Genomic DNA, 27,962 nt, shown 5'->3' with positions numbered 1-27,962 from the left:
ATCAACCAATGAAAGTTCAACTCAAGTCGAAGTGGATAGAAATATTTATAAGAAAAGTATAAAGGCATCTTTGCAATACGGAATAACACCCCCTATTAAGACTTAGGTTTTTGGTGTGGGAAAACACTTTCAGATATTCAGATCTTCTGAAATGTTTTTATCTGGCTTGGGCTATGTCAGCAACTGCACTTTACTTCTAGAGAAAGGAAATCTAGCATTGTAATATAGCTCTTTGAAAAGCACTTGGAAACTTCTCAAAAGGTACAAGGCAGAACTCTGCTTGTAAGAAAATATTTGAAGGACTGCTTCTCACATCAATCTGAAAAAACACTAAGATCAGCTCTCCTCCATGTCTCTGTGTCAGGTATAAGATTTATTACAGCAGGCAAAATAACTACATTATTTGCTTAGGCTATGACATTTTTAAAATGGGAAAGTCATCCTTCCTGTTCTGTGAAGATTTTCTGTTACCTTATTAAAACTTTTCAGCATTTAGCCTCATGAGTGCTTAACATATTTATGTCCCTGGACATGCCTGTCAAGAATTAGCTGCAGTTCATTTAGTGTTTTTTTAAAAAAAAATCTTATATATTTCAATGAACCACCTCAAAAGCTTTTTTCCATTCTTGAAATAGAAAAATAGCAGGATATGGGTTTTTCTAAGAAAAGAAAGTGCTGCTTGCTTGAAAATGGCTGACAAACAGTAATACCAAAGAAAATAATCAAGGAAAGCTTCAGGGTGAGGTCATGAGTTTCTCCCAGAGTCACCATGGCATTAGAGAGTAAATGTAATGTTTTTTGGTCTTATAATTTTACCGAAGGTAGTCTTGCAGGCATTTGAGAGCTACTTCTATTCAGAGTTTAATTCCTCATTATCTTCCTTCAACGAAGCTTGAACTTGTACTTTTACAACGCTGATAAAAACTTCAATTATAATTCAGGCTTGTGTTCATATTATATTAGGCATTACACTTATTCAGCCGGAATAATATAAGAAGCAATGTAATTATTAGCCTGTAATAGATGGATTTCAACCCCTGTACGTCTTATGAATACATTTATTTTGAACACTGCATGCCTTGGAGTGTGGTGTGGCTAAGCCACTTTACTTTCTTAAATGTATCTTATATTGCCCATGTATAAGCAACATGTATTGAAACACAATGTGTGGTGTGTTTGTCTTTCTGTAGGTGCAACAGTTGGTCCCAAAGAAGCATTTTATCTCTATGCTTGTGGGCCAGATTTCACTTCTGTAATGCCATGTAAATATGGCAAGTCAATACCTAATTACTCCAAATATATAGACAAAGAGATTCTACAGTGTGAACAAATCAAAGAACTTCTGTTGACCAAAAAAGAAGTAGACACTGGACCTTTAATTGTAAGTTTGTAATCCTGGTACTCGTTATCTTCTGTATGACAATTTAGGTTAAGGCACCACCATAAAAGATCCATCATGAGAAATGAAGTTGAATCAAATGGAATATGTATTTATGAAACAGCAGATATATTTTATTACCTGATTTGGATTAGTTTATTTTTGCTTGATTTCAGACAACCTGAATAACAATAATTAGGGTTGGACTCCAATTTAGAACAAGTGTCAGAGTGAAATTTTAAATAGTGTAGAGAAAAAAATAACACCTCCAAAGTGTCTTAAGTGTCATCAAGCTATCTGGGTGTGAGAAGGACTATATTTCAGAAGCAGTCCTGATTTCCCATATTGGACATTATCTACCCTGGTCTCAGATCTGAAGATCAACAATTTGTATAAATGAAAAAGGGTGATAAAATGAAATATATTGCACATATTTTTCTGACAACTTAATCCTATTAATTTCCCACGGGTTCTCCCTTTCTTAAATGTTGTCTATTATATTTCAGGAAAACCTTGCTACAGTATACACCACTTGCTGCCCTGGTTACTACACGATCTATGAACCAGTAATCAGACTTAAAGGTCAAATGAAAACTATTCCTTCTCAACGACCTTTCAGTTCAAAAGAAGTACAAAGCAATTTGTCAGATCCTCATTATCTGAAAATGCTGCAGCCTGCTGAATACAAAGGTCTCCAAGGCATACTTCATGAGATTGGTGGAATTGGGTCATTTGTCTTCCTTTTTGCCAGAGTAAGATGTTAAAAACATTACATGGTATATTTATGGTAGGCTTTCAGGGTTTCTGCTATTGTTGTAACCAGAGTATGCGAATCATTATAAAAAGAGTATTCCATAGGAATAGATGACTTCCAGAAATTACGCTTAACATTGCTCTTTTGCCATAAGGTAAAACTAACATTGAATCCTCACATTGTGTGTTTAACTTTTAGTATTTATCCTGCTGTGATCTATCATGATAATGGGCGTGACATCACTGCAGCGAATATGGCAGAGGAATAACCAATTCATTAGAGCATTAATTTAAACAAAAAACCCAAGTGATCCATTTAAAAAAAAGCAATATTATGTATGTGTTAGAGTTATATCCCACCTTCCTTGCAAGAATTACAGTGGTATACATAGTGCTTCGTCCTCTTTTCCCCCCCTTTAAAAGCAGACTTTAGACTCGGGCTATGAGACCGAGACAACCCAAAATAATCTTCTGAGTTTAAAGCACTGAGGGTGGACTTGAAATTGGGTCTCTCTTTTCCTAGATGTGTTGGTGAGTGACCATAATAAAGTTAATAATAGGAGTATCTGTTTTAAAATCTTTATAATTTATTTGGAGCTCTTGGGATTCTCTGAACTGCTCTGTAAATGGTGGCTATTTATATTAAATGGTCCATTTCAAGAGTGCATGGTACAGGTTTGATTACAAAACAATCCATCATGAAGTTACTCATGCATCACTTGTTTTGACAAAATGAATGTTTGCAAGTAAAATATCTACCATAAATTTTAAGTCAGTAAAATTAGCTGCAACTTGTACGTCAAAAACACTTCATTTCTTCAATGACACACTGGTTTAATTTTAGGTTGTAGAGATCAGCAGTTGTGAAGAAACACAAGCTTTAGCCCTGAAAATTATCCTTGTTTTAACAAAACATAATCAACAGAGAATACATGAGTTAGAAAACTGCAACGGTTATTCAATGATTCATCAGGTGTTGATAAAGTCAAAGTGTATTGTTGGATTTCACATTTTGCAGGTAAGATTTGGTACTGAAATGTTCCCTTTTCAGTTAGCGCTATAGTTTGTTTATTTATTGCTAAATTTATTTGCTGGCCATCTTGCCTTGTGGCTACTCTGGGCAGCTTACAACAATAAAATGGAAAATGGGGTCAGCTAATTAATCCAGCAGCCACCTCCAGTAATAATAATAGATTTCATAAACTATGTTTTCTGACTTTGAACTCTTGAGACTTGTATCAGCATAGTATATTATATCAACCATACATTATATCAAGCTATGTTTTATCACTAAAATATATTATTGCAACCAGACAAACATCCTATTAAGTTTAGAGCTGAAACTCTAATATGAGTTCAATAGCCAACAATTACTGTAATTCGTGTTTGAGCTTGCATTCTTTGAAAGGAAGTATCTCGAAAGCTAGTGATGCAGTATTGGATATGCACCAATTCTGAAAGGTATTTTTTAAATGTTTTCAATTTAAAATGTTTTTATACTTTGAAAGACTCTTCTTGAAGGATGCTGTAATGAGAAAATGATTCATCAAGATGAGAATGGACAATTCATGCTTGATATGGAATCCAGAGCAATAATCCAGGATGTAAAATTGTTGGAAGAGCTACTGTTTGATTGGAAGATATGGTCTAAAGCTCAGGTAGGTTGTACTATTCAGAAAACAACTGCTTTTTAACTAATAATAAAATATTACTGTGCCCAAAATAAAATGTCTCTTTATTCTGTCCATAGAGAATGTGTCAACGCTGCAAACATTGGATGTTTTTGCTTTGACAATATAAGAGGCAGCCTTTTCCTTTAAATTGTTTTGCTCTTAGAATTAGATGAAGCTGGGGGGAGGAGGGGGAATGTCTCCCCCCCATTGTTTTTAATAAGATAAGAAATGGCGTGTTACAGAACAGAAGGGAAGCTTTGCCCTTCAAACTGATTGGAAAATGTGATTTATGACTGCTAATTGGAGGAGGGAATTGTGCCAGATATTAGGTGCTGAAGGGAGGGGAATTCAGATTTTGGCAATCCACTATGCTGTGCCGTGGTTTTGCTTTCATTATTAAAGACTTTTTAGGATAAACAATGCCTGAAGGTTCTTTGAAGTGTTTCATTAGTCAGAACCATGACAAAATGATTATTAGAAAGAAAGATGACCTTCTGTTAGTCATTCCCCTTGTCTACCGATATTTAATAAAGCTCCATGAGAACTTAATTCATACAGAGTTAGACATAAATTCCAGTTGAAAAAACACTTTTATGCTGTATTCAGTCTTTGTTACCATCGGCTACTCCTTGGCTATGTTAGCTAATTCAGTGCCTTTAAATTCACAGGGTACAATTCTGTAATGGAATGGAAGGGCTTTTTGTAAAGGTGTCCATAATTGATACCCCAGTAGTTCAAGGGTCTTGGCTTCCTTTTTTTGAAACAATCCATGTATCAGGCCCCATGTACATTCTTAACCTGTCAGTAACCAAATTTAGCTTTACAGGGGAGATACGCATCTTGGGAGTCCACAGCCCAAACAACTAAAAATAGACATAATTGGCTAGGTTCTCCATCTTTTTATAAATTTTGCAATAGTAAATTGTGCATTTTTTTCAGAAGATGGGAGAAATTTATTATCCATTTTCTTCATTAACAGCAGACAAATGACAAGGAGAAAAAGTTCCTTGTTTGTGTGTAGAATGCAGGTTCATGCATCCCCTGAGGCCTTGTATGCAGCCTCTCCAAAAATTGTTGCCAAATGGCAGTAAGGACATTTCTAAATATTGTTCTAATTCCAGCACATCAAGTTGTGAAAAGCGGCTCTATGATCATGAAATTGCACACAATTGCATATAGTTTTTTTTTGCAATAAAGTGAAATCTCCATTTTCAATACAGTTTTTATGGTAACTTGCTTTTAACTTAATTGATTTTTCTGCCTGCTTATATTATTGTTCTTTTGCTTTCTTTAGCAAGGTGTATGGAAAACACTGTTATCAGCTTTAGAAACACTTATCCAAGATAATCACTGGCAACAGCTGTTTAACATTAAACAACTTCTTAAAGCTCGAGTCGTGCATCATTTCTTGCAGACATGTCAAGTTCTGCAGGTACTATGCCATTTTTAATTTGAAAATAATTATAATCTGTGATATCTCTCTCTCTCTCTCTCTCTCTCTCTCTCTGTCATAGCTTTTCATAATGCTTTTCTATTTTTTTACCCCAAATCTCTTTCTTTCCTTTTCATAACTATACTACAAATGAGAAGTAGTTGGAATGCCATTCTAAAAAGAAGCTGTTGACTATTGAAATGTATCCTTATTTTCCAACTCACTTTATTATGCTAGTCTATGTGGCTTTAGTCTAACTGGTAAATACCTTGTATATTATTGCTTTGCCACTGGCACATCATCGTGAGGATAGAGGGGATGAAATCATGAAAGGCTTTCAGCTTTGCAAATCCTTTGGTCTCTCAGATCTTAGAATCAGCTTCACAAAAGCCCACTAATACTGGTTGACATTTATATCCAATTCTTTGGAACAGGAAAGAAGAATAGAAAAGCTTTATATAGAGCTTATTGCTACACTTGTGCAGTGTGTTGTCAAGTAATATTGACCATAATTGTTGAGAATTGGGATTGCTATCAAATTGCTTATAAATTACCTTATATATCTGGATTTTTAATTGACAAGAGGATCTAATCCAATATACTAAAGAGAAAAACATAAAGTTTTGTATCCTTTTCAAGAAAATATGTATTGTAACAGCAGCTGGGCGTGATGTAACCTCTCCTATCCTCTACCTACATATTTTCAAGGAATATGAGTAAAACATAAAGTTAAGGAAAATACTGTCATCAGGCACAATATTTTACTCTGAGTTTACCTGTGGATGAACTATAAAATGCAATACTAATTTTGTAGGAAGCTGTTTTCAGCTTTTTGCCTATATTTTTCTCTTTCTCAGGAGCACAAAGAAGAACATTTCACATCTATCCCTTTCGACGTTTGTACTTCATTTGTGAAAATAATTGAAGAAGTGCTTGGATCTCCACCAGATCTGGAACTGCTGAGACTGATCTTCAATTTCCTTGTAGCAGTTCACCCTGCTACCAACACATATGTTTGTCACAATCCCAGAGATTTCTATTTTTCCTTGCATATAGGTAGATGAAATATTACATTTGATAAGAGGAAATAATAATTTTGCATAGAGGCTTTCAGGCACCCAACACAACTTTTTCCCCTCCTTCCTTTACAAGATCTGATCTGTCAAGTCTTCCAGCCCTCCAAAGCATTTTTGAGGTAGAAAGATCTGTAATAATCTATTGTATAAAAGCATGCTGTTCCATTGAGGAAGACACTAGTAGGTTACCATTCTAAGTAGTAGAACTATTGCCAGTAATGTTTTATTCTACTCCCCATCTCAGTCATTCTATAACTTCTGCTTTGATTTATTCCTCCCAGATAGCATTGTATTTATAATTAGTTCTGTTATGTTAAATGTTAGTGGCCTCTATCTTACAATATTGAATTTATTGTATTAGGGAAAAAGGTATGTAATTTGAAAAAACTAACAGGAATGATTTAATAAAATGAAACATTGCAGTGCAAACATGAAGAGTAGCTGTGACACGACATTTTATCACCAAGAATCTTTTCAGTAAAAGTTTGTGTTAATGTCACACCTAGCTGATATGAGCTGTATTTTCCTATAAAGAATGACCACCTTGTAGCCTTAATGTGACCATAAAGCTTGTGTGAGGGCATCTACGTTTGTGTGAAATTCTGTTAGAAAGTTGCACACTTTCATCTCAAAAACGTTTTCTTAACATTAACTCAAAAGAGCCTTGTTAGGTCTTCAGTGTATAGAAGGAACTTCTAAAGCTTTCTGATTAAACAAAGATGCTATAGCCCCCATGTACATTTATATTATATATTGCAGATGGTAAATTGTTTTTGCTCTTGAAATTAATAATAAAATGCTCATGGGTGTCCTTTCCCATTCTCAATATTTTATCATTAATTTCAAGAGGAACAATAATGAACCGCCCCAACTAACTCCTCTTTTACAGCCTTAAAGAGCTATGCATATTTATTAAACATGCTCAGTAAGCTCAGCAGTTTATTTCTGGTGTTGGTCTTTAATTTTGAAAATTAAAGCTCTTTACTGTGCAAACAGATACTGCGATGCAATTCTTTCCATAGCTAATATGCATCGCTGAACTCGTACTTCTGAGCAAATATGCATATGATTGTCTTGCACATTTCTGGCTTCTTTCCACCTCGTAGAGCAAAGGACACCTGTGATTTGTTCCTTTTTAGGATTAGTGTCAGCAGAAGTAAGGAAATATTGTATGTTTGTCTAGGAAAGCTTTGATGGATAACGATGTTGACTTAAGATCCTATTTGCAAGTGTAGTTCATAGTCTAAGCTTCTAAGTTTTTAATTTTATCTTTTAAGAGTTAAATCATCTGAGGTGTTAATTCACCGTGTTTACTTTTTCTAGATGGCAATATTTTTCAAGAGAAGGTTCAATCCATCATGTATATGAGAAATTCCAGTAGTGGTGGAAAATCTGTTGATAGTCCAGTTTTAGCTAGATTTTCTGCTGTCCATCAGGGTAAGTAATCAAAATAATAATATGCATTCCTAAAAAATCTGTAGATAAGTTAATCATTGGAACGTTATTTGTATTAGAGTTATTGAAACTGAACACAGGGATTTGAAAAGTGAATTACACATTGATCCGGCTTGTATTAGTGAAATCAATATACTTACTCTTCTGATTTACTGTATGTTAGGAAGCAAGTATAGAGCAGAAAATATCAAGGGCTGTAGCTGACAGTACATCTTAGCTCCTTATAGAATATGGCTCTAGTGTTGTCAAAAATAATAGCTTAGCCTCTTTGTGGAAACTGGCAGCAGAAAAAAAAAACTGGAAATAGACTTCAGGAGTCATAGAAACTCTTGTCATCAATTCAGTTATATATTGTCTTTTATTGTCTTGTGGTATTTTGCCCTTGTAAGGACTGGATTTAATAAATTGAAAGCAGGGTGATGAATGAGCCGTGTGGAAATATTTCTTGACAAAGAAGACTTATCAGAGTAAAGTTTCCCTAGGAGTGCTTGACAGATTAAATGGAAGAACAGAATTATTAAACGTACTGATTTCACTACAATCATTTTTTGTTATGGGCTGCTGGAAGAAATGTGAATGATGTTTGGCATATCTGTTTTCTCAGGAAGTGATTCTTCCGAAGCAAGCAACGCACAAAACCCAGTTCATCAGGCACCTGAGAGGCTCTGTAAAAGCTTACCATCGTCTCCTATATCCTCCCCCAGAATGCATCAAGGTTTCTTTACGAATACAGGCTGGAGTGCTGAGAACCTTCATAAAGTTGCAGAGCCTAAAAGAGTTGAGCCACTCCAGAAAAACCATGTGGTAAAGCACACAGAGGCCTTTAAAAGAACTGAGGAAGAGCACTTCACTAGTAGTTGTGAATCTGCAAAAACAGTTGTAGGATTGGAAGAAGCAGCACCTGCGGAAACACTGGGTATTTCAAGAGAAGAGATAGAATTCTTAGATAAAACCTCTGAGAATCAGGAAACAATCCCAGGAGTGAAACCCAGTGAATATAATGTTATTCCTGAGTTATCGCTGAAGCGCCCGGATAATCTGAAGGGATTGTCTCCTTTACAGAAAAGCCATGGCAGTTTATCAGGCTTGGGATTAGCCTTTTCCCTTCACGCTGGAGCTACTGTATATCGCTGGCCAAGCTGTAAGAATGTGCCTTCAGAAGATTGGGAACATCTCACCTTTTCTTCAGCTAATGAATGGCCTCCACAAAAGTTTGAAAGCATGTCCAATAGGTAAGTGGTGGCTGCTATGCTCTGGAATAGTCTGTTCGTTCATGCTATTTAATTTTATCTACCTGGTGAAGATTGCATTGGGAGTACAGTGGTGTGTGTGTGTGTGTGTGTGTGTGTGTGTGTGTGTGTGTGTTGTGCCTTGCAGTCAGTGTTGGCTCTTGGCAGCTGCCTGAACAAGTCCCTACAGTTTTCTTGACAAGATTTTGGAAGTGGTATGCCATTGTCTACATTCTAGGGCTGAAAACGAATGACTTGCCCAGGGTCATTGAGCTGTCTTTGAACATTAGGCAGCAATAAAGCTCAGACTCCTGGTTTCTAGCCTAATTCCATTAACTACTACACCAAACTTTTGGGGAGTTGTACAGAAATATAAATTGTATGTTAATAATAAATGCTATGTTAAAGCAAATAGAGCCTGAATTATCCTTCTCTACATAAATCAGTACAAATATATATATATAACAAGAACATTTCCAGTATCTTGCCTAGTTACAGCTAAGATTGTAATGCATCATACAGTGCAACTACTGTATATCGTGAGGCTGTCAGCATATACTTCAAATTGAATTCTTACTTTTGTTCAATAAATGTTTAATTTGATTTAAGTAGTACAATAATGCTTAATAATGGCATCCGTGTTTAGTATTTACTGTACTTCCGTTATTTAGTTTTTGCTAATTGTTGATGGTAATAAAGGCTGACTAATGGACTATAGTGTAACCGTTGGCATGCCATGTGTTATTGAAAACTTGTGTTATGGTAAAAATATGGAGGAAATGGCTTAGTTCAGACTCTAGTATTCTCCCCTTTCCCAAATCTGTCCGGTAGATGCAATCTCCCTTCATTATATACCAATATAGTATATCCTAAAAATACGGAGTTCTATTTTCATCAGATCAGCGGAAGATTGTCTCGTGCTCATATGCCATGGTCTTTATCACCTTCTGCGAAGAATTCTTTTAATTTTGCCAGATGTGATGCTCCCAGATGTATTGGACAAGCTGGTTCAGCCAGACATTCTCATAGTTCTTGTGAACCATCCATCTACTCTCATTCAGCAAGGAGTCATTAAAGTAAGGACCTATGTCTGCATGAGTGAGCATATGAATGAGAGAAATGGCTAGAGAGAAAAAAAATTACAATTGTGTTAAAATAATTAAGAAGCAAGGATATCCCATTGAAATAGAAATTAAGAACATGCACTGAAGTTAATCATATATAAAAAAGATATCCACCATTTGTAAAATGCATTGGTCCGGAAAATATTTTCTTCCCCTCTCCCTCCCTTTCCAAGACCACCTGACTCCATGATGAATCTGAGTGTCTTACAACAATAAAAGTAATGTACAAACTAAAAATAAACCAGAAAACAGACAAAAGATATCCATACGAAATAGTCACCCAACACAACCGAGAAAATCCTATGGCAGGCTCACTACCCATATTAAGCAGGTCTGGGGAAAAGCCATATTTCTAGCAACTTTTTAAAGGAAAGCAGGGCATGAATCTCTGAGGAAATGCTCTTTCAGAGGACAGGCACAGTGATAGATGATTGGGGGACTGGAGGCTAAAACATATAAGGAATGGTTGCTGGAATTGGGTATGTCTAGTTTAATGAAGAGAAGGAAGAGGGGTGACATGATAGCAGTGTTCCAACATCTCAGGGGCTGCCACAGAGAAGAGGGAGTCAAGCTATTCTCCAAAGCACCTGAAGGCGGGACAAGAAGCAACGGATGGAAACTAGTCAAGGAGAGAAGCAACCTAGAACTAAGGAGAAACTTCCTGACAGAACAATTAACCAGTGGAACAACCTGCCTCCAGAAGTGGTGAATGCTCCAACACTGGAGGTTTTTAAGAAGAGACTGGACAGCCATTTGCCTGAAATGGTATAGGGTTTCCTGCCTGAGCAGGGGGTTGGACTAGATGACCTCCAAGGTCCCTTCCAACTTATTATTATTATAGAGAAGGCTGCTTGTTGAGTCCTCTCAGATGACAGTGTTTGTCTGATGGAACATATAGAATGCCAAATAGGCCTAATTGAACAAGATAGGCAGAAGCTACCCCAGAGAGCCAGTTCCTAACTCATTAAAGTCTTCACAGGAGGTAACTGGAGCCACGAATTGGATCAGATGAAGTTTTTGTGTTGTTCTAAGACCTTTTGAGCCACAACTGCCACTTTCTCTTGAAGTAGGAGCTGTGAGTTCACACCAGTTCTGAATGGGGAAGTGTTATCTCATCCAGAACTAAAGGTGAAGATTCTCTGGGATCAGGTGGCTAAATATCCACAACCATTCAGTCTTGCTAGGGTGGAGCCAGAATCCGTTTGTCCTATCCTTACAACCTTGAAACAAAGAGGATAGGACCTTGACAGCAGACGGTCTGCTTCACTGAAACTGTTTACAATAAGCAGAGCTTGTGGAAATGGGATATTGCCACACTGGGCTAGCCTTAATTTGACATAAATTGAAAAAAGCATCTATGTTAACATCTTCATGGGGTAGTTGTTTGCTAAGAACAAATTAAACTTAATTTCCTGAAATTATTCTACTAATTACTTTCGCACAATTACCTACTATTTTTAAAAATAGTTGAGACAGTTTTTTCTTGTATAAAGTTACAGTTTTGGGATGGGATTTCTTTTTTTGCCTATGTATTTCTTGAAGCCTTTCCTTTTATTAATGTATTTTATGAAAGCTAAGTAATGCTTGAGAGCTTTACAAATAACGTAAAGTAACAACGTACTTATCAGTGAGACAGTACAAATCCTTTTTGGAAACTCAGAATGTGAGATGGTCTCAGAGGTCGATGAATCGTTAAGGTGCGTCCAAGTGAAAAGCAGAACGCAGAGATGCAATCATATGATCTTTATTCAACGATAGATTAGAGAGAAAGAATTACTTGGCATGGAGGCATCCATGCCTGCATGTGAGAGAGAACAAAAGAACAGAAGTGGACTAGAAGGGAGCAGAACTAGAACAAAGAGCAGCCCCTTGAGCAGAGGTATTTATGGGGGGTCTCAGCCCCTCCCTAACCATAAAACTCTCTCGCCAATGGGTCTGCAGGGGCCTGGGACCCCTGATCCATCAGTGGAAGCAAAGAAGCCTCTTTGCTCCCATCTGATGACCTTTTGGGGGAACTGCCATGGCTGGCACAAAACATCTAACACAGAATGTGTGACAAACTCCTGATCTTTATTTTCTTTTTTTTCTTTAGCTTTTGAACACCTATTTCAGCAGAGCAACTAGAGAACAGAAGGAGAAGTTTTTAAAGAACCGAGGTTTCTCCTTGTTAGCTAATCAGCTGTATCTTCACCAAGGAACACCTGAACTGATGGAATGCTTTCTAGAAATGCTTTTTGGTCGATCAGTTGGCCTGGATGAAGAGTAACTATAGCTTCCCCCACCCCCTCTTTTGATGAATAATGCATTTTTAGGAAAAAAATAAAGATTTGGCAAAGTGCTGTAGGCATGTTTTGCCATTCAATTTCTGGAGATTCTGAATAATTTAATGGATTAGTTAAACCAATTAATATACGGTAGTTATTATAAACATTCAGTGTTCCACCCTTCCAAGATAGCATGGTCTTAACTGTTCTTCAGATTCCTTTTTGAAGGTGAATGAGAGGTCATACATTTCCTTAGTGGCTTCCATATTAAGAGACAAGAGAAGTAATCTTTGGGATCTTGCAAATGATATGAAAATACCTGATATTCCTAGTTTTGTACACTAAAGGGAGAATCCAGCAAAATTAGGACATATTCCAGACAAAACTCATAGAATGTCATTAGACTATCATGGCTTTTAAGGCACTGAAAGGAAGAAGGGAAGTTTACCATTCATAATTTTATTATTTCAGTATTGTTCCGTGTAACATACCAAACCTCTGTTCATGGCCAATATATTTTATTGATAGCAAAGCTTTATTTCATTCTGATGCTAATAGCAATTTCAGGCTAGTAGTCATTGCATTGCCTATAATAATAAGGAAGCTGAGTTAAATCCTAAAACTTGCAGTGGCAGCTAAATAAGTAATTAAAGGTAATGTGGTGAATCATGTTGTATAGTTATTCATTGCTAAAAGTTCCATTTATCCATACAATTGAGTATGGTTTTCATTGAGTAAGTGTTATTACATGTAAATTGATATATTCATATTATAGTTATATATCTTACTGCCAATAGCAATACATAATATTTCTGTTTTTATAAATGTAAGCCTTTTTGCTGAGTTTTAAGATTTCATTATTATTGTTTTTATAGCTTTGATCTAGAAGATGTGAAAAATGCTGGACTTTTTCAAAAGTGGTGTGTAATTCCTGTTCTGGGCCTTATTGAGAATTCCCTCCATGATTGCATCCTATTACATAACTCCTTTTGTTTCCTGCTGCAAATCATAAATTCTTGCTCTAAAATAGCAGACATGCTTTTGGATAATGGCTTGTTGTATGTGCTCTGTAATACTTTAGCAACACTTAATGGACTCGAAGCCAAGTAAGTGGCATTGTTACTTTTCTTCTGTTGTAGAACAATGAGATAATTTAGATTACTTTTGAGACTTGACTTGGAAATTTCTTATATATTTTATATAAATATATAAAGAAATTACTTTCACCTTTTAAAGTATGAACACAGAAGCATTGCTTAATTACCATGTTACATGTTATGTAATTTCAAATGCAGTCACCAAAAATAGCTTGGAACTAGGTTCATGAATTCTTTTTAGAAAATTTACAGCTTTTAAGAAATATATAGTTTTAAACAAAATATTTGGAATTGCCCAGTAAGCCATTGGAGTGGAGCTGGATCAGTTGAACTTGGATGTGGAACTAAAATAGGGATTTAATTAACTGATTTCATCTTTTCCCCAGCATTCTCTCAAATGACTCCAGTTTACTTGTGTGTGATATACAGCAGTTACTTGCAGCAGTGACAATCCATGCTTGCAGCTGTTCAGGAACACAATATTTTAGGATTATTGAAGATCTCATGGTATTACTTGGACATCTGCAGATGAGCAAGAATGATAGAACACGGAGTAAGTGCCAAATTCCTTTGTGTGAATAATCTGTTTGAATTATTTAATCTTTGAAATAATCAGAAGAAATGACTGCTTGTTTGTTTAATCTCTGTTGCTTTCAGAAATGGCAGTGAATTTGCAATTCACAGTCTTGCAATCAGCCATAAAGTACATAAAAACTGTAGGAAAACGGGATTCAGAGCATTTAAACAATTCACTCCATTTATCAGTTGCAGATTATCAGGCTGTATTTCAAAAACGTAAAAGTATTGCTGCTGGTAAGTTTTTTAATTGAGCAACCTTTGACTATAATTTAACTGCTCACTGTTCTGTGGTGAAGTGTGGTGGTGTTTTTTAAAAAAAGATTTCCTTATTGAAGGTGAGTAAACATTAAAAGAAGATATATATCTATAACATCAAAATGTTTGTTATTATGTTAATAACAAATATACGAGCAGAATCTGTTGACCTGTTTTTATACTTTAATTCATTTTGTTAAATATTTCTGCCTTATATAAAAATCCTTGTCAAGAAAAAAAAAACCTTTTCCCCCTGCTGTTACCACTAATACTGTGGACACTTGATATTTACAATTTAAAACTTCATCGAGGAGTTTATCAGTGAAGTTTCATTGCATTTCCTTTTCCTTTTTGAAGCACCAAGAACATTTTCTATTGCTCAGTCTGAGACATTCCTAATGCAAATGCATACAATTGCAAATGAGGAACTGGATTTTATGATGCTGCGTAGAATGAGTCAAGACAGTTCTCTTTGTGCCACAGAAGCAGAGCTTATACAGAGGTTACAGAGGATTACTGTACTAACAACCAATAGATTCATGTATCAAGGTAATAGTATTTTTCTAACATTTTTATTAAAATTAATCCACAGTGTTAATATCAGCTTTCTTAAGGAGTCTTTGGAATCCATTAAAACACATCACTTGAGCAATATGTCAGACATCAAGAGAAATAATTGTGTATTATAGTTATTTACTAAACAATATATTAAAACTTCCCCAAAAGAAGGATTATGCAGTTTATGGTCCCTTATAATGCTGGAAGTTGTGTGACAAAGTACTATGCATGTCTTGGCTATTGCTTTTAATTAAAAAAATAGAGGCAAGATTGCTTTAAAGTATTGGTTTTGAATTGCCTGTCGTCTAAATTCTTCAGCATGTCTCTGCATCCCATATGGGTCTATTCTTAGGGAATAAAAGATAGATCCGATTCCATTTCTATCACTTAGTCAACCAGGAGGGTTGGAGCAACTAGGGAAAGGTGAGGATGGAAGAAGGAGATACTTGGATAATGGTGGAGAGAAGACAGGGTAGAAACAGCAAGAGTTAAATGGAAAGATCAGTAGCAGAATGTGGCAGACTATATGCTGTGTCTTGTTTGAGGGAGGGAGGTAAATGTGAGAGAGGTCTAGAAAAAAATGATAGAAACATTATACATGATTTTGGAGATCCTGACTACATCTTGTGTTTAGGTTCTCGGATGAATTACTTGCCATTTACCATTGTCTTTATGTGCAATAGCTATCCATGGCATGCACTGTGTGAATGGCAAATCCTCCCCTTATGGTAACCAGCTTGGGTTAATAGTTTTTTTTAAGTTCCAGATTTGTACAGTTTGGCATTTCTAATCCAGTTTATGACTCTGTGTGGTATAGAATGCATTAGCTTTCATATTGTAGTTTGTTTTTCATTAGTTGCACAAAAGACTGGCTAATTTCCATTCAGTTCACCACCACCCGTGGGACAGGAGAGTTTTTACTAGCAGCAAAGGATTCATTGGGGCAGGGAAAGCAGTGCTGCACAGATAGATTTTTGCTCAAACCTGTCTTCGTACTGTACAAAGAACTGTGGAAGCAAATATTGTTCCTCATTTAAAAGCAGGTCATTGTTTTGTTCCTCCTTAATATTTGTGCCCAGGATACATGTACCGTACTCATAATGGTTTTGATTTCTTGGCTTCAGTAACATTTGTTATGCAAATGTGAGGCCTGAGTTAAGCAGCCCATTTCTTTAGTGATCCTGAACCCAGGCCCTAGCATCAGGGCTCTTCATTTCAGGCTTCGTCCCCTGTCATGTCCTTGGAAGCAATCATCGATCTGGGTTAGGAACTCTTCAAAGACAGGATTCGCTTTCAGGTGACTGACGCCTCTTGCTGCACTTGCTATGGCTCCACTCTGCAGCTCCATTTTTATTTTTAGTAATTTTCACTGTATTTTTTTTCCTTCTCCCTGTATTTTTAAAATATTCCAAATCCTTTATTTAGAAATGTTTGCACATTTAAATGCAAGATATTGGTACAGTTTAAAACTTGATGTGAAAAAAATTACATGTTGCCTGTCTTGCCAGCTGGCACTATTTTAGCAATGATTTAACATATTTTTACGTGTCTTTCAATTGCCACAAAGTCTTCTTAGTCTATTTTCATTTTTACAGCAAAGAAAATAATAGCCTGGAGTCCTTTTAATTCAAAGTAAAGAACTGAATAAAATTCAATTACATTCAATTCAGTTGCATTCAAAACTGTTATTTGCTTTTGTCTTACCAGCCTCGACACCTTGGATGAAGACAGTCTTCACTCTCTGTATAATCTTTTTTTTAATCTTGACTGTATAATCTTTTTTTTCAACTTTGCAGACCTTTCTGAAAATTGCCCTGAAATGATTGAGATCCCATTCCAGAATAGGTCTTCAATTTCCCAACTGGACAAGAGTGAAAAGGAAGATGAACAGAAGGCACTTACCCCGAGAAACACTTTCTTGCGAGAAATGTTTAAAATAATGATTGAAGGAATCGGATTATCTATTGTAAGTGGTTATGCTATGTATTGCCTCCTTAGGTTCATCAATTCCTCTGACTCAGTCTTACTGCTTATTGTAGCCCAGACCACATCCAGCCCCTTGACTATCCTTGTGTGGTCCACGGTGGCATGGGGTGGCGGTGGAGAGAGTGACAGGGCCCCTCCACAGAACTCTCAGTTTCTCAGGTGGCCCCTTGGGAAAATTAATTGCCCACCGCTATTGTAGACAGATATTTCTTCCTTTTTGATTTTCCCACGTCACTTTTAACCAAACAGCGGTCCCCAACCTTTTTGGCTCCGTGGACCGTCAGTGGGGGGTGGGGAGGGGATGGTTTTGCACGTGTAACCTAAATCTCCACATGGGCGAATAAAGTTTCACGTGCTCACTTGCTGCTTGTGTGCCCCGGTTCCCAACAGTACTGGTCTGTGGTCTTGGGTTTGGGGAGCCCTGCTATAGAATGCCTGTTAAAATGTTTCAGTATATCTGCCTGAGGTGCAGTAGGCTTTGAATGGGAATAAGAAGGTAAATAACAGTACACATGTTGCACAGTATTTTATACAGACTGCACAGAATTACACTTTTCTAATTTTTCAGTTGAATTAGAATCAACGTTTTGTTGGCTGGAGCCCTTTCAGATATTTTGGTGTGTGCTACGTATCTTTGTAAAAAAACCAACCCCAACCTTTTAAGAATGCTTCGTTTTAGTCAAATGCTTATAGCGTATTAGTTACGTGCTTTGTTCTTAGATGAGAAAGAAGAATCTTGAGAGATAACTTAATTTTTCTCATGCCTAGGGCACCAGCAGATTAAGCACCCCCAAGCAACAGTGGAAGAAAATTCTCTTGTCTTGTAAGGATACTTTTCGAGTGCAGCTTGGGCGACTGCTTGTGCATGCTTTGTCTCCAACACGCTCTTTGCAAGAACAAAAGCACACCCTGGAATTCTTACATGAAATTAACCACCAGGAGATTTTGCGAGACTGTTTAAGTACAACTTTGCAGGTAAGAATTCTAGCGCTTTTAAAAGCTTGAAGGGAGACTGCTCTGATGGTGTTTTTTTTTTGAAGAATTCAGATGTTTATTTAAGCTCTATTATGGTTAAAATGTAAAAACTCCATGGAGAGAGGTACCATTTGTTAATAGCCTGTTGTGTGTATGGGAAATGATATTTTTAGATTTCTAGTCCTACCAGTGCTTTTCTTTAGTTTTTTATTTATTCAACAAAACCTTGATATAGAAAAATGTGGTCTTAATAGACGATAACTTTACCCTGTGAATTGACAGACTTTGAACCAAAGCCACATTGTCAAAATTTGGAAGAAATAGGAAATCACATGGGATAAATTATTGCCTGAGGAAATTGGGCTTAAAATATGAAGCTCATTTGTGGTTGAAATTATTGCCTTGGACTGTAATTGGAGGCAAACAAAAAAGCAATACAAGTATTTCATAACTAATAGAATATTCTTTTTGATCTATACTGTGTATCAATAAATAGGTGTTCTACATCAGCTACTTATTTTCCAGACCAAAATGTAGTATAGCTGAAGCACCTATGAGGGCATTTCCCCTCTTGCAATTACCGGTAATTATGACGGTTTTTTCCTACCAAGTCTCCATGACGTGCCTTTGTCATGAGGCAGACAAGTGTAACTCTACTGGTGTTGGTCTTCTTAACTCTACTGGTGTTAGTCCTGTTTGTCCCCTTATTCTGACACTATCTAAAGGCAGCCTCAAGATGTTGCACTTTCTGTTAGGCTTTACTACCTGTTTTCTTGTAGGGAAGTCAGGTGAGGGCAATGACTAGAGATTGAGGCAAGAGCGGCAGAACCAGGATTGTCAGCGGGGACATGATATGGCAAATCAAGGTGGATTGAAAGCACTTCAGCATAGCAGTAGAGATAATCTCTCTGTTAGACTGCAGACCCATTTAGCTCATTTATGTTGACCCTGAGGTGCGGTGGAAGCTCTTTTTCTTTTAGTTGTCAAGCAGTGCAGTGCCATTCAGCTGTGGCCTTTTGTTAGTAAGTATTTTAGTAGTTACAAATGATAAAGGAACCAACTCATGTTAAGAAAAGCCCCTGGCCCATGTTTTGTTGTCTTTTTGACTCACTGATGATATGGACCACTTTCAAGCCTTCTTTGAAAGTATCTTTATATAATAGCTTATAAAGACAATTAGGTAAAGAACGGTTGCAGGATTTGGGTTTGGCTAGTTAGAGAAAAGAAGGACTAGGGGTGACACGATAGCAGTATTCCTGTATTGGAGAGGTTGCCACAAAGAGGTAAGGGTCAACTTATTAACCAAAGCACGGGAAGGCAGGACAAGAAACAGTGGAGAGAAACAACCTGGAGCTAAGGAAAAACATCCTAATTCCACCATTAACCAGTGGAACAGCTTGCCTTCAGAAGTTGTGGGTGCTTCAACACTGGAGGTTTTTAAAGAAAAGACTGGACAGTCAGCTGTCTGAAATGGTACATGGACTCCTGCTTGAGCAGAGGGTTGGACTAGAAGACCTCCAAGGTCCCTTCCAGCTCTCTTCTGATCTATGGATATGCCAAAGAGTTATGCCATTCTCAGTGGAATTTTTGATACTGGTTTTATGAATAGCAGATTACCAGTAGTCCTTGACTTGCAACGGTTTGTTTAGTGATCGTCTGAAGTTACAATGGTACTGTAAAAAGTTACTTATGACAGTTTTTCACACTTAACAACACCTGCAGCATTTCCATGGTCATATGATCAGAATTCAGATGCTTGGCAAGTGATTCAGATTTATGATGGGATCATGGGATCACCTAGAGCAGAGGGACTCATGTGGTTAGGATGCTGGGTTGGAGGCTAGCAAGCTCACATTTGAGAGCTGAGTGCTGCCGCATGGCAGGGTGCGTTGCTTCAGCTTCTTGATGGGGACATGAAGAGAGCCCCCACGGGCGTTTCCCAGGCAACGGTGAAGTCACTGGCTAATCCTTTTAACCTGGAAGTGCATTAAATGGTGCCTCTGACACGAACGGGACAGGGATGTGATCACCTTTTGTGATCTTCTGGGAAGCAGAGTCAATGAGGAAGCTAGTTTCACTTAACAACCGTGTTATTAACAACTGCAATGGTTCACTTTTAACTGTGGCAAGAAAGGTCATAAAATGGGGCAAAACTCACTTAACTGAGGAACAGAAATGTTGGGCTCAATTGTCGTAAATTGAGGACTTACCTCTATCAAGCTATAGTAGAGTATATAATAAGTCAGCCATCTTTGTCCCTTCAACTTTAAAAGGCATTAACCATGTTATATGAAGAACATCACAAAATCTTTTTGAGTGCATAAAAATGTTGAATAAGCTTTGAATAATTACAATTATTCAAATTATAATAATTATAAAATATGTAAATGAGTATTTTAATCTGATTTCTTTCTATAGTCCTTAATTTGTAACTGTTCTATTATTATATATTATTATTATTATTATTGCAGCATGGGCCTAAGTTGACACTATACTTATTCGAATTAATGCATGATCACAAAGATGAATTAACCAAAGAAGAACAGATATCGGTTGGAGCATTCATGAACACATTAAAGCTTTGTGGGTACAAATACATTCCTCTCAATGCACCACCGAAACCTGACCTCATAAAAGCAATGAAAGAGGTATGTAAATCTATAGCATATACTGGTCTCACTTGATTACTCTTTTAGCGTTAACATATTTGCAAAACTAGATATGGGGCATTATTGAAATTTCTATTTCAATAGAAAGTTACACATTTCTGCATTTTCAAATCAGTATGAACACTGAGATTCATTCAAAGACACGTTTTTCTCCAAATTATGTAGTATAGTTGTCTCAAGCAGGAATATGTGTAAAAATGAACATACTAGGAAAGGATTTGCACAAAAAACCCATATTTTTGGAAAAATAAGGGAGGGGCATTAATTGAAGAAAATTATTTGCAAAAAGTACATATACTAGGAAAATTGCATGCAGATATGCAAAAACGACGATAAATGTTTATATGTGTGTAACGTCTTCACTGTAAATTGGAGCTTCTCCGTCTCAATAAATGTATTTCTTAAAATAATTGTAATACACTGAACAAAAATAGGAAAACATGTATCTTTAAATGAAATTTGGCTGCAATAGTAATAAGTAATATTGAAGTATTGGAAATAGAATAGAATCGAAGAATCTAATATTCTTTATTGGCCAAGTGTGATTGGACACAAAAGGAATTTGTCTCCAGCGCATAAAGCTCCCAGTGTACATACAAACAACCAAAGTAATATAATCATAAGATGCCAATAATAGAAGGTAATAGGAAAGATGAGAAGGATAATAGTAATACAGACCTACTACGTGGGTAAGTATCCTTAGCAGTGCTTTTTTTGTAAAAGAAGGTGCCGGAACTCACACATGTCATACCACCCGCCTTGCCTACCCTACAAGGTTCCATCCAAAAAAGGTGCCGGAACTCCGTTCTGAGCGTTCTATGAGAAAAAAAGCCCTGATCCTTAGACATAAGACAGTGCTATGGGAGTTAGGTGTTCAGCAGAGCGATGGCATGAGGGAAAAGACATACTGTTTAGTTGTTTTGGCATGCAAGGCCCTATAGCAGTGTCCGGAAGGGAGGAGTTGGAACAGTTTATGTCCAGGACGTGAGGGGTTTGTAGATATTTTCTCAGCCTTCTGCTCCACACAGTATACAGGTCTTCCAAGGAAGGCAAGGCTGGTTGCAATTGTTCTTTCAGCAGTCCTAACTATCTGTTGAACTCTGTACTTGTCATGGTTGGTTGCTGTACCAAACCAGTTATACTGTATAAATATTGTACTTGATATTGCTGCAATATTAAGAAAATAGCTGAAAAAGCGAATCATTCTTTTAAACTGCTTATCAGGACCATAAGAAATACATGGGTGAAGAAGAGGTGAATAAAGCTTCTTGGGAAAAGATAATGGCCAACAACTGGCAAACGTAAGTTGCTAACTGCTTTTACTAGGAAGAAAAATAGATGTTGCCTCAACCATTGAGCCTTCATCATGACAGGCACCAGTCTAGTTTCCTTCCCTCTCCTATAACATGGAACATAACATTCAAGATGTTGTTGCACTGTGCTTTTCTTTACCTCTGTGCATCTTGGCAAAGGCATGGAAGAGGGGAAAAAAGCATATTAAAATCCATGTGCTTCATTAATATACAGTGTGGGAGGGAAGAGTCAGACAGCATAAAATTGCTCTTTCTGGCATCAAAGGCCTTCTCTTTTTACCCACTTCTTTTCACAGTAGGATATCTTCAATGTCATGCTATAGAATTAAATTATGGTTATACCTGGCATTATCTCAGAAGTTGGTGGCTTGAGAAGTTTCTTCGGAATCCTACCACCCATACTGAATCCTAACTTGAATAAGATCCTTTAACTTAACAGTAGAGGAGACATGTGGGGGTGGGGAGGGGATTGGCTAAACCAGGGGTAGGCAACCTTGGCTCTTTTATGACTTGTGGACTTCAACTCCCAGAATTCCTGAGCCAGCTATGCTGACTCAGGAATTCTGGGAGTTGAAGTCCACGAGTCACAAAAGAGCCAAGGTTGCCTTCCCCTGGGCTAAACTAAAAGAGAAGGAACAGGGGAAAAAACACCAAACCCCATTTCCTTATAAATGGAGATTCCCAGCTGCAGATTGATACAGTGCTTGCTTTGTTTGTTCCTTAATGTAAATGGTGCTTATCCTTATCCACTGGTATTTCCATTAGTCTGTTTCAGCGCTTGGATGCAAAGTCAAAGGAGATTTCTAAAATTGCAGGGGACATCACTCAGGCTGCCTCTCTGTCCCAGGGCATGGAAAGGAAGAAGGTGATTCAGCACATCAGGGGAATGTACAAAACAGACTTAAGTGCCAGCAGACACTGGCAGGAGCTCATTCAGCAATTTACACACGACAGGTAAGCAGCTACCTTTCTGCCTTTCAAAAAAATCAATGGCTGCTGTTATCGCTTAATGAGAAAAAAAAATCTGAGATAGCTGTTCCCATTTGTGAAATAGAATTTTATTCATGTTAAGATTTGTATTTTAGAAGGACAGATGCAAACATTCACTTGAAACTCTGCCTTTATTTCCCTCGAAAGAAGCAAACTCTGCAATTCTTCAAAATTAGTATGGGGTGAGAATGCTGTGAACCAAATAACCTTTTCTCTCTTACAACCTAAAAATCCGGGCAAGTTACAGTAATGTAAAATGTGGAAGGGAAAAAAAATCTCATCTATTTTGTTCCAAATTAATATACCACTGACAAAGCAGATCAAGTTGATTTATTTGGCCTTCAAAATTATCATCTCCGGCTTTATCTCTCCTGAAGGAATTGACTGTTTCTTATCCCTGCTTAGCAACATTGCATATTGTATGTGTAATATTTGGAAGCTCATCAGAACGGGATTGTTGATGTATAAAGTGAAATTGGGAAGGTACAGACTTTTTGTCTACTGGACCTACCACGGGATAGGGCAGTGATGGCAAACCTTTTAGAGATCGAGTGCCCAAACTGCAACCCAAAACCCACTTATGTATCGCAAAGTGTCAGGGCCGCATCGGCATTGTGGTGCCCTCAGAGGGGCAGGGAGGCACCTCTTAGTGCTGCCTCTGGCACACAAAAACTGGGGACGGAAAAATGGGCCACCATATTGCAAGGCTCAAAAATGGCCGCCACCGCGCCACGGGGTGCAGATACAAGGCACTGCACTGTGCAAGAATGGGGCAGGGCTAGTGAGTATCACGCAGGCACTAGCCCCACCCCATTTGCATCGTGTGGGTGCTCGCAGCCCTGTGCGCTTATGCATGCATGTAAAATGCTTCCCCCTCCCTTTTCTTCTAATCCACCAATCGACAATGGTTGGTGACCTCTGCTCTACCACTTCTACTCGAGCTTGCTAATCGGCCACTTCGCCTCTTTTGTGCCAGGCGGGGCTCCTGCTCCGGGCGGCAGTGGCAGCCTGATGGACCTGCTGCTGGCGGCAGTAGGGTGCGTACCAACAGAGAGGACTCTGTGTGCCATAGGTTCACCACCTCAGGGATAGGGTATCAGCCTTACTCCATTGCTTCCACTTGAATTGAATTGAATACTTCATTTGGCCAAGTGTGATTAGACACACGAGGAATTTCTTTCCGGTACAGAAGCACTCAGTGTACTTGCAAGACAACAGAGGGAATAATAATAATAATACCAATAAAAGTGGGAACTAAAGAAGATAATAAATAACAAATAACAACAATACCACAGCCACACTCTATGGGTTGATTTTTGCAGGGCTCTTTGGTATGACCCTGCCTCCTACCCAACATCTTGGCAGCTGGACCCAACTGAAGGACCTAACAGGGAGAGGCGGCGCTTGCAGAGGTGCTACTTAACTATTCCAAACAAATACCTCCTCAAAGACAGGCAAAAATTGGAAGGTAGGTTATAGCATTCTTTAGGAGTCCAGTTACTTTCTCTGAGGAAAAAAAAATTAAAACCTAAAGTTTTGTTTTGCTTCTTTATAGAGGTTCTTAAGCCCCCTCTGGCCTATCTGTTTGAAGACAAAACACATTCATCTCACTCTTCCACAGTGAAAGACAAAGCTGCCAGCGAGCATATAAGGTTAGTTCTCCTGAAAGGTCAAAAGCTTAAAAAGAGGCAGGAGGTTTGTGAAAAAAAGTAACATAATGCAAAGTCATCAGTACTTATACACAGGATGCTTAAGAATCATCTGTCTGTAACCCGAAAGCTTCTCACCAATTAGGCCTGAGTTATAGAAATATGGAGGGACGCAGTGGCTCAGTGGGTTAGGACGATGAGCTTGTCGATCAGAAGGTCGGCAGTTTGGCGGGTCGAATCCCGAGTGCCGCGTAACAGAGTGAGCGCCTGTTACTCGTCCCAGCTTCTGCCAACCTAGCAGTTCGAAAGCACGTAAAAATGCAAGTAGAAAAATAGGGACCACTACGGTGGGAAGGTAACAGCGTTCCGTGCGCCTTTGGCGTCTAGTCATGCCGGCCACATGACCACGGAGACGTCCTTGGACAAGCGCTGGCTCTTCGGCTTTGAAATGGAGATGAGCACCAGCCCCTAAAGACGGAAACGACTCGCACGCATGTGCGGGGGAACCTTTACCCTTTACCTTTACCTTTTATAGAAATACGAGTGCAGGTTGAACAGGTAAATGGAGAAGCAAGTAGGGGAGACGTCAGGCTAGCTTAATTGACAGGAGGGGTCAGTTATTACCAGAGACACATATTTCTTATGCATTTAGGCTGTGTTAGTAATGCAATTCATTGGACTTAACTGTTTACGTTTCCTCCCCTCCCCCTGCACGTATATATGTACTCCGTGTGTGTTTGTGTACTGCTAATATCTAGTGAAATAAGATTATAATTTAAAAGACCATTTACTGTAATAGGTTTGAGTCCAAACTGTGGGATGCATGGCTTCTGTCAGCTGGTCTCTGTGTCTCAGAAGAAAGGAGGCGGTAGACGAAAGAGGAGGGGAGAGGAAGAAATATTCTACCTGTAACTTTCACATGTGATAACTAGGATCTGCCATCCTTGATTTTATATTACCATACTATTTGAATTGTCATATTTTATTGTGTCTCTTTGCAGAGTTAATCGAAGGTGTATAAACGTGGCCCCATCGAGAGAGACACCTGGTGAATTGTTACTAGGTAAATCTTTTTCCCCTTAACTGGGCACTTGACCAAGCAATCTGGCTCTTATATAAAGGCAGCAATGTTGAGATGAGTACTTTTGATACCTGAGAAAATAGCAAATGCTAAAAGTGGTTTTGTCATCCATTAGTCCAAAATGGAGTGGCATGGGCACTGATGGGCACACTTGTGTATGCCAGCGTGACATCCCTGCTTTCTAAGCTGCACTAGTTTACCAAGACCCTTTCAAGTGAGGTTCAAGGTACTGGTGTGGTGTCTGCTCAGCTGGAATGAGCTGAAACAGGGCACTGGTGAACCAGTGCAGCTTACAAATTAGGGATGTGTCTATGACAGTGGTGGCAAACCTATGGCACACGTGCCACAGGCGGCACGCAGAGCCCTCTCTGTGGGCACGCGCACTGTCGCCCCAGTCCTAGGCTTCTTGCGGGGAAAAAAAGAGATCTGGCAAAGTTGGAATTGATTGATTGAACTTTTTACTCCCACCCAGTCTGCCGTTACCATTGCAGCCACGTCCACCCAGTGGGCCATGCCCACCCAGTGGGCCATGCCCACCCGGCACCGAACGACACATAAGTGGATTTTGGGTTGCAGTTTGGGCACTTGGTCTCTAAAAGGTTTGCCATCACTGGTCTATGACAATTCACCGTGGCCAACTTGCCACAGCCAACTCTCCATGTCCAACTCTACACAGCCAACTTGCTGTGGCCAACTTGCTGCAGGACACCTCGCTATGGGACACGAGTTACGCTAATATCGAAGAAATAGCGGAATAGAATAATTAAAGAAAGGATGCAAAAGGAGGAACGAAGTAAAATGTGAATGACAAAAAATAAAACAATTCTTTTATTTATTTCAAATAATTAAATCAAACTGTTAAATTGTCCTGTGGTGAGTTGATCGTAGTGAATTGGCCATGGCAAGTGGGCCACGGCAAGTTGGCTGTGGAGTGAGATCCCCCTCCCCCAATATCTGTGTGGCTCCCACTCTGCTTGGCATTCCAGAAAGCCTTAAAGACCTGACTTTCTCCCAAGCCTTGGGTTAAGATGGTTCATTCATTCATTCAAAATATTTATATAGCTGCCCATCTACTATCCAAATCTAGGCAGCTCTTAATCAAAAATTAAACTATAAAATATTGAAACTATAAAACTAAATACATTAAAACATTAAAAACAACAGTGTTGGGTCTCTGTGAGATGTTAGCCATTTACCATTGGTTCTTGTTCTCTTTTATGATTTTATTATATTGTATTTTCTATATTGTTTGCTTTTATTGTACACCGGCCAGAGTCAGTTTGGAGGTGGGCAATACCTAGGTTTAATAAATTAAATTAAACTTATTTTCATGTCAGTCTTTTGATATCATATGTAGGTTAAATATAAACCATGGTACTCTAATGTGTGAATTAGAAATATTTCTTAAACATTTGCAGGCAAATGTGGAATGTATTTTGTGGAAGACAATGCTTCTGAAATTATCGAAAATTCAGTAAGTAAAAGTTTTGAATTGTTTTTAAATCATACTTTTAAATATGTTTATGTACATTTAGTGATTATAATTCAAGCAAAATCTATAGTATGTAAGAATCCTAGGAATTCAGATATCCATGTTTATGGATATGTTGTTGAAAGAAAAATTAAAACATTAGTTAGGTAAATTTCATCAGTAGATTTTTTCTGGCATCTGAAAGTATTAAAGATAGTTAGAAATGTTTGTTACTTAGTTAAAATGCATTGAATAGGTATATTTATTAATACTGACATTTGGCATAAAATATCAAAATAAAACAATCATTAAGAATTTATGCATCCCGTAGTAAAAATATCAAAAGCATTAAAATATTTCCATATCAAAGAAGTACATTCTGGGTATTATTATTATGAAAAAGCTAATTACTTTAACATGCTGCATTTTCTTCAGAGTGTCCATGGAGAAACTGAGCCAGCATCGTTTTCTTGGACATTTGAAGAAATCAAAGAAGTACACAAGCGTTGGTGGCAATTAAGAGATAATGCTGTAGAAATATTTTTAACAAATGGCAGAACATTACTATTGGCTTTTGACAACACAAAGGTAAGTATGTTGGATGACTACATAATAATGTTGGATGGAGCTTTGTGTAACTTTGTTTCATATGTATAATCAAAGGGAATCCAGGCAGAGAAAAACTGAGCAGCAGACCCACTTCTGCATTCCAAGTCTTGCCGGTTTGCATATATGTCTGGGAAAAGAACAATTCTTTGCTAAAACCCAGGCATCCTGAAGAGGAAAATCTCAACTTTTGAATATAGATATACTGTATATCAAAAGGGACGCGGTGGCTCAGTGGGTTAGGACGCTGAGCTTGTCGATCAGAAGGTCGGCAGTTTGGCAGGTTAAATCCCGAGTGCCGCGTAACAGAGTGAGCGCCTGTTACTCGTCCCAGCTTCTGCCAACCTAG

General features: G+C 37.9%; 1 protein-coding gene across 1 annotated transcript in view; it reads left to right on the top strand.

Annotated features, from left to right (window-relative positions):
• Nucleotides 1–27,962, top strand: part of LYST (lysosomal trafficking regulator) — a 100,476-nt gene that overhangs the window by 36,845 nt on the left and 35,669 nt on the right. Inside the window, exons 16-39 of the mRNA XM_081314041.1 lie at nt 1,191–1,381; nt 1,885–2,130; nt 2,976–3,149; nt 3,640–3,789; nt 5,099–5,236; nt 6,094–6,292; nt 7,636–7,749; nt 8,372–8,999; nt 9,895–10,072; nt 12,213–12,382; nt 13,260–13,490; nt 13,868–14,034; nt 14,139–14,294; nt 14,673–14,864; nt 16,670–16,839; nt 17,628–17,834; nt 20,306–20,482; nt 21,728–21,804; nt 22,582–22,770; nt 24,129–24,274; nt 24,362–24,458; nt 25,457–25,518; nt 26,955–27,010; nt 27,443–27,595. Of these exons, the coding sequence (XP_081170167.1) occupies nt 1,191–1,381; nt 1,885–2,130; nt 2,976–3,149; nt 3,640–3,789; nt 5,099–5,236; nt 6,094–6,292; nt 7,636–7,749; nt 8,372–8,999; nt 9,895–10,072; nt 12,213–12,382; nt 13,260–13,490; nt 13,868–14,034; nt 14,139–14,294; nt 14,673–14,864; nt 16,670–16,839; nt 17,628–17,834; nt 20,306–20,482; nt 21,728–21,804; nt 22,582–22,770; nt 24,129–24,274; nt 24,362–24,458; nt 25,457–25,518; nt 26,955–27,010; nt 27,443–27,595 (4,268 nt within the window). The remainder of the gene's footprint in view (nt 1–1,190; nt 1,382–1,884; nt 2,131–2,975; nt 3,150–3,639; nt 3,790–5,098; nt 5,237–6,093; nt 6,293–7,635; nt 7,750–8,371; nt 9,000–9,894; nt 10,073–12,212; nt 12,383–13,259; nt 13,491–13,867; nt 14,035–14,138; nt 14,295–14,672; nt 14,865–16,669; nt 16,840–17,627; nt 17,835–20,305; nt 20,483–21,727; nt 21,805–22,581; nt 22,771–24,128; nt 24,275–24,361; nt 24,459–25,456; nt 25,519–26,954; nt 27,011–27,442; nt 27,596–27,962) is intronic.

Source organism: Vipera berus (assembly GCF_964194415.1).
Source record: "Vipera berus genome assembly, chromosome: 1".
NCBI classification, from domain to species: domain Eukaryota; kingdom Metazoa; phylum Chordata; class Lepidosauria; order Squamata; family Viperidae; genus Vipera; species Vipera berus.
This window is presented reverse-complemented; position numbering and strand designations above follow the sequence as displayed.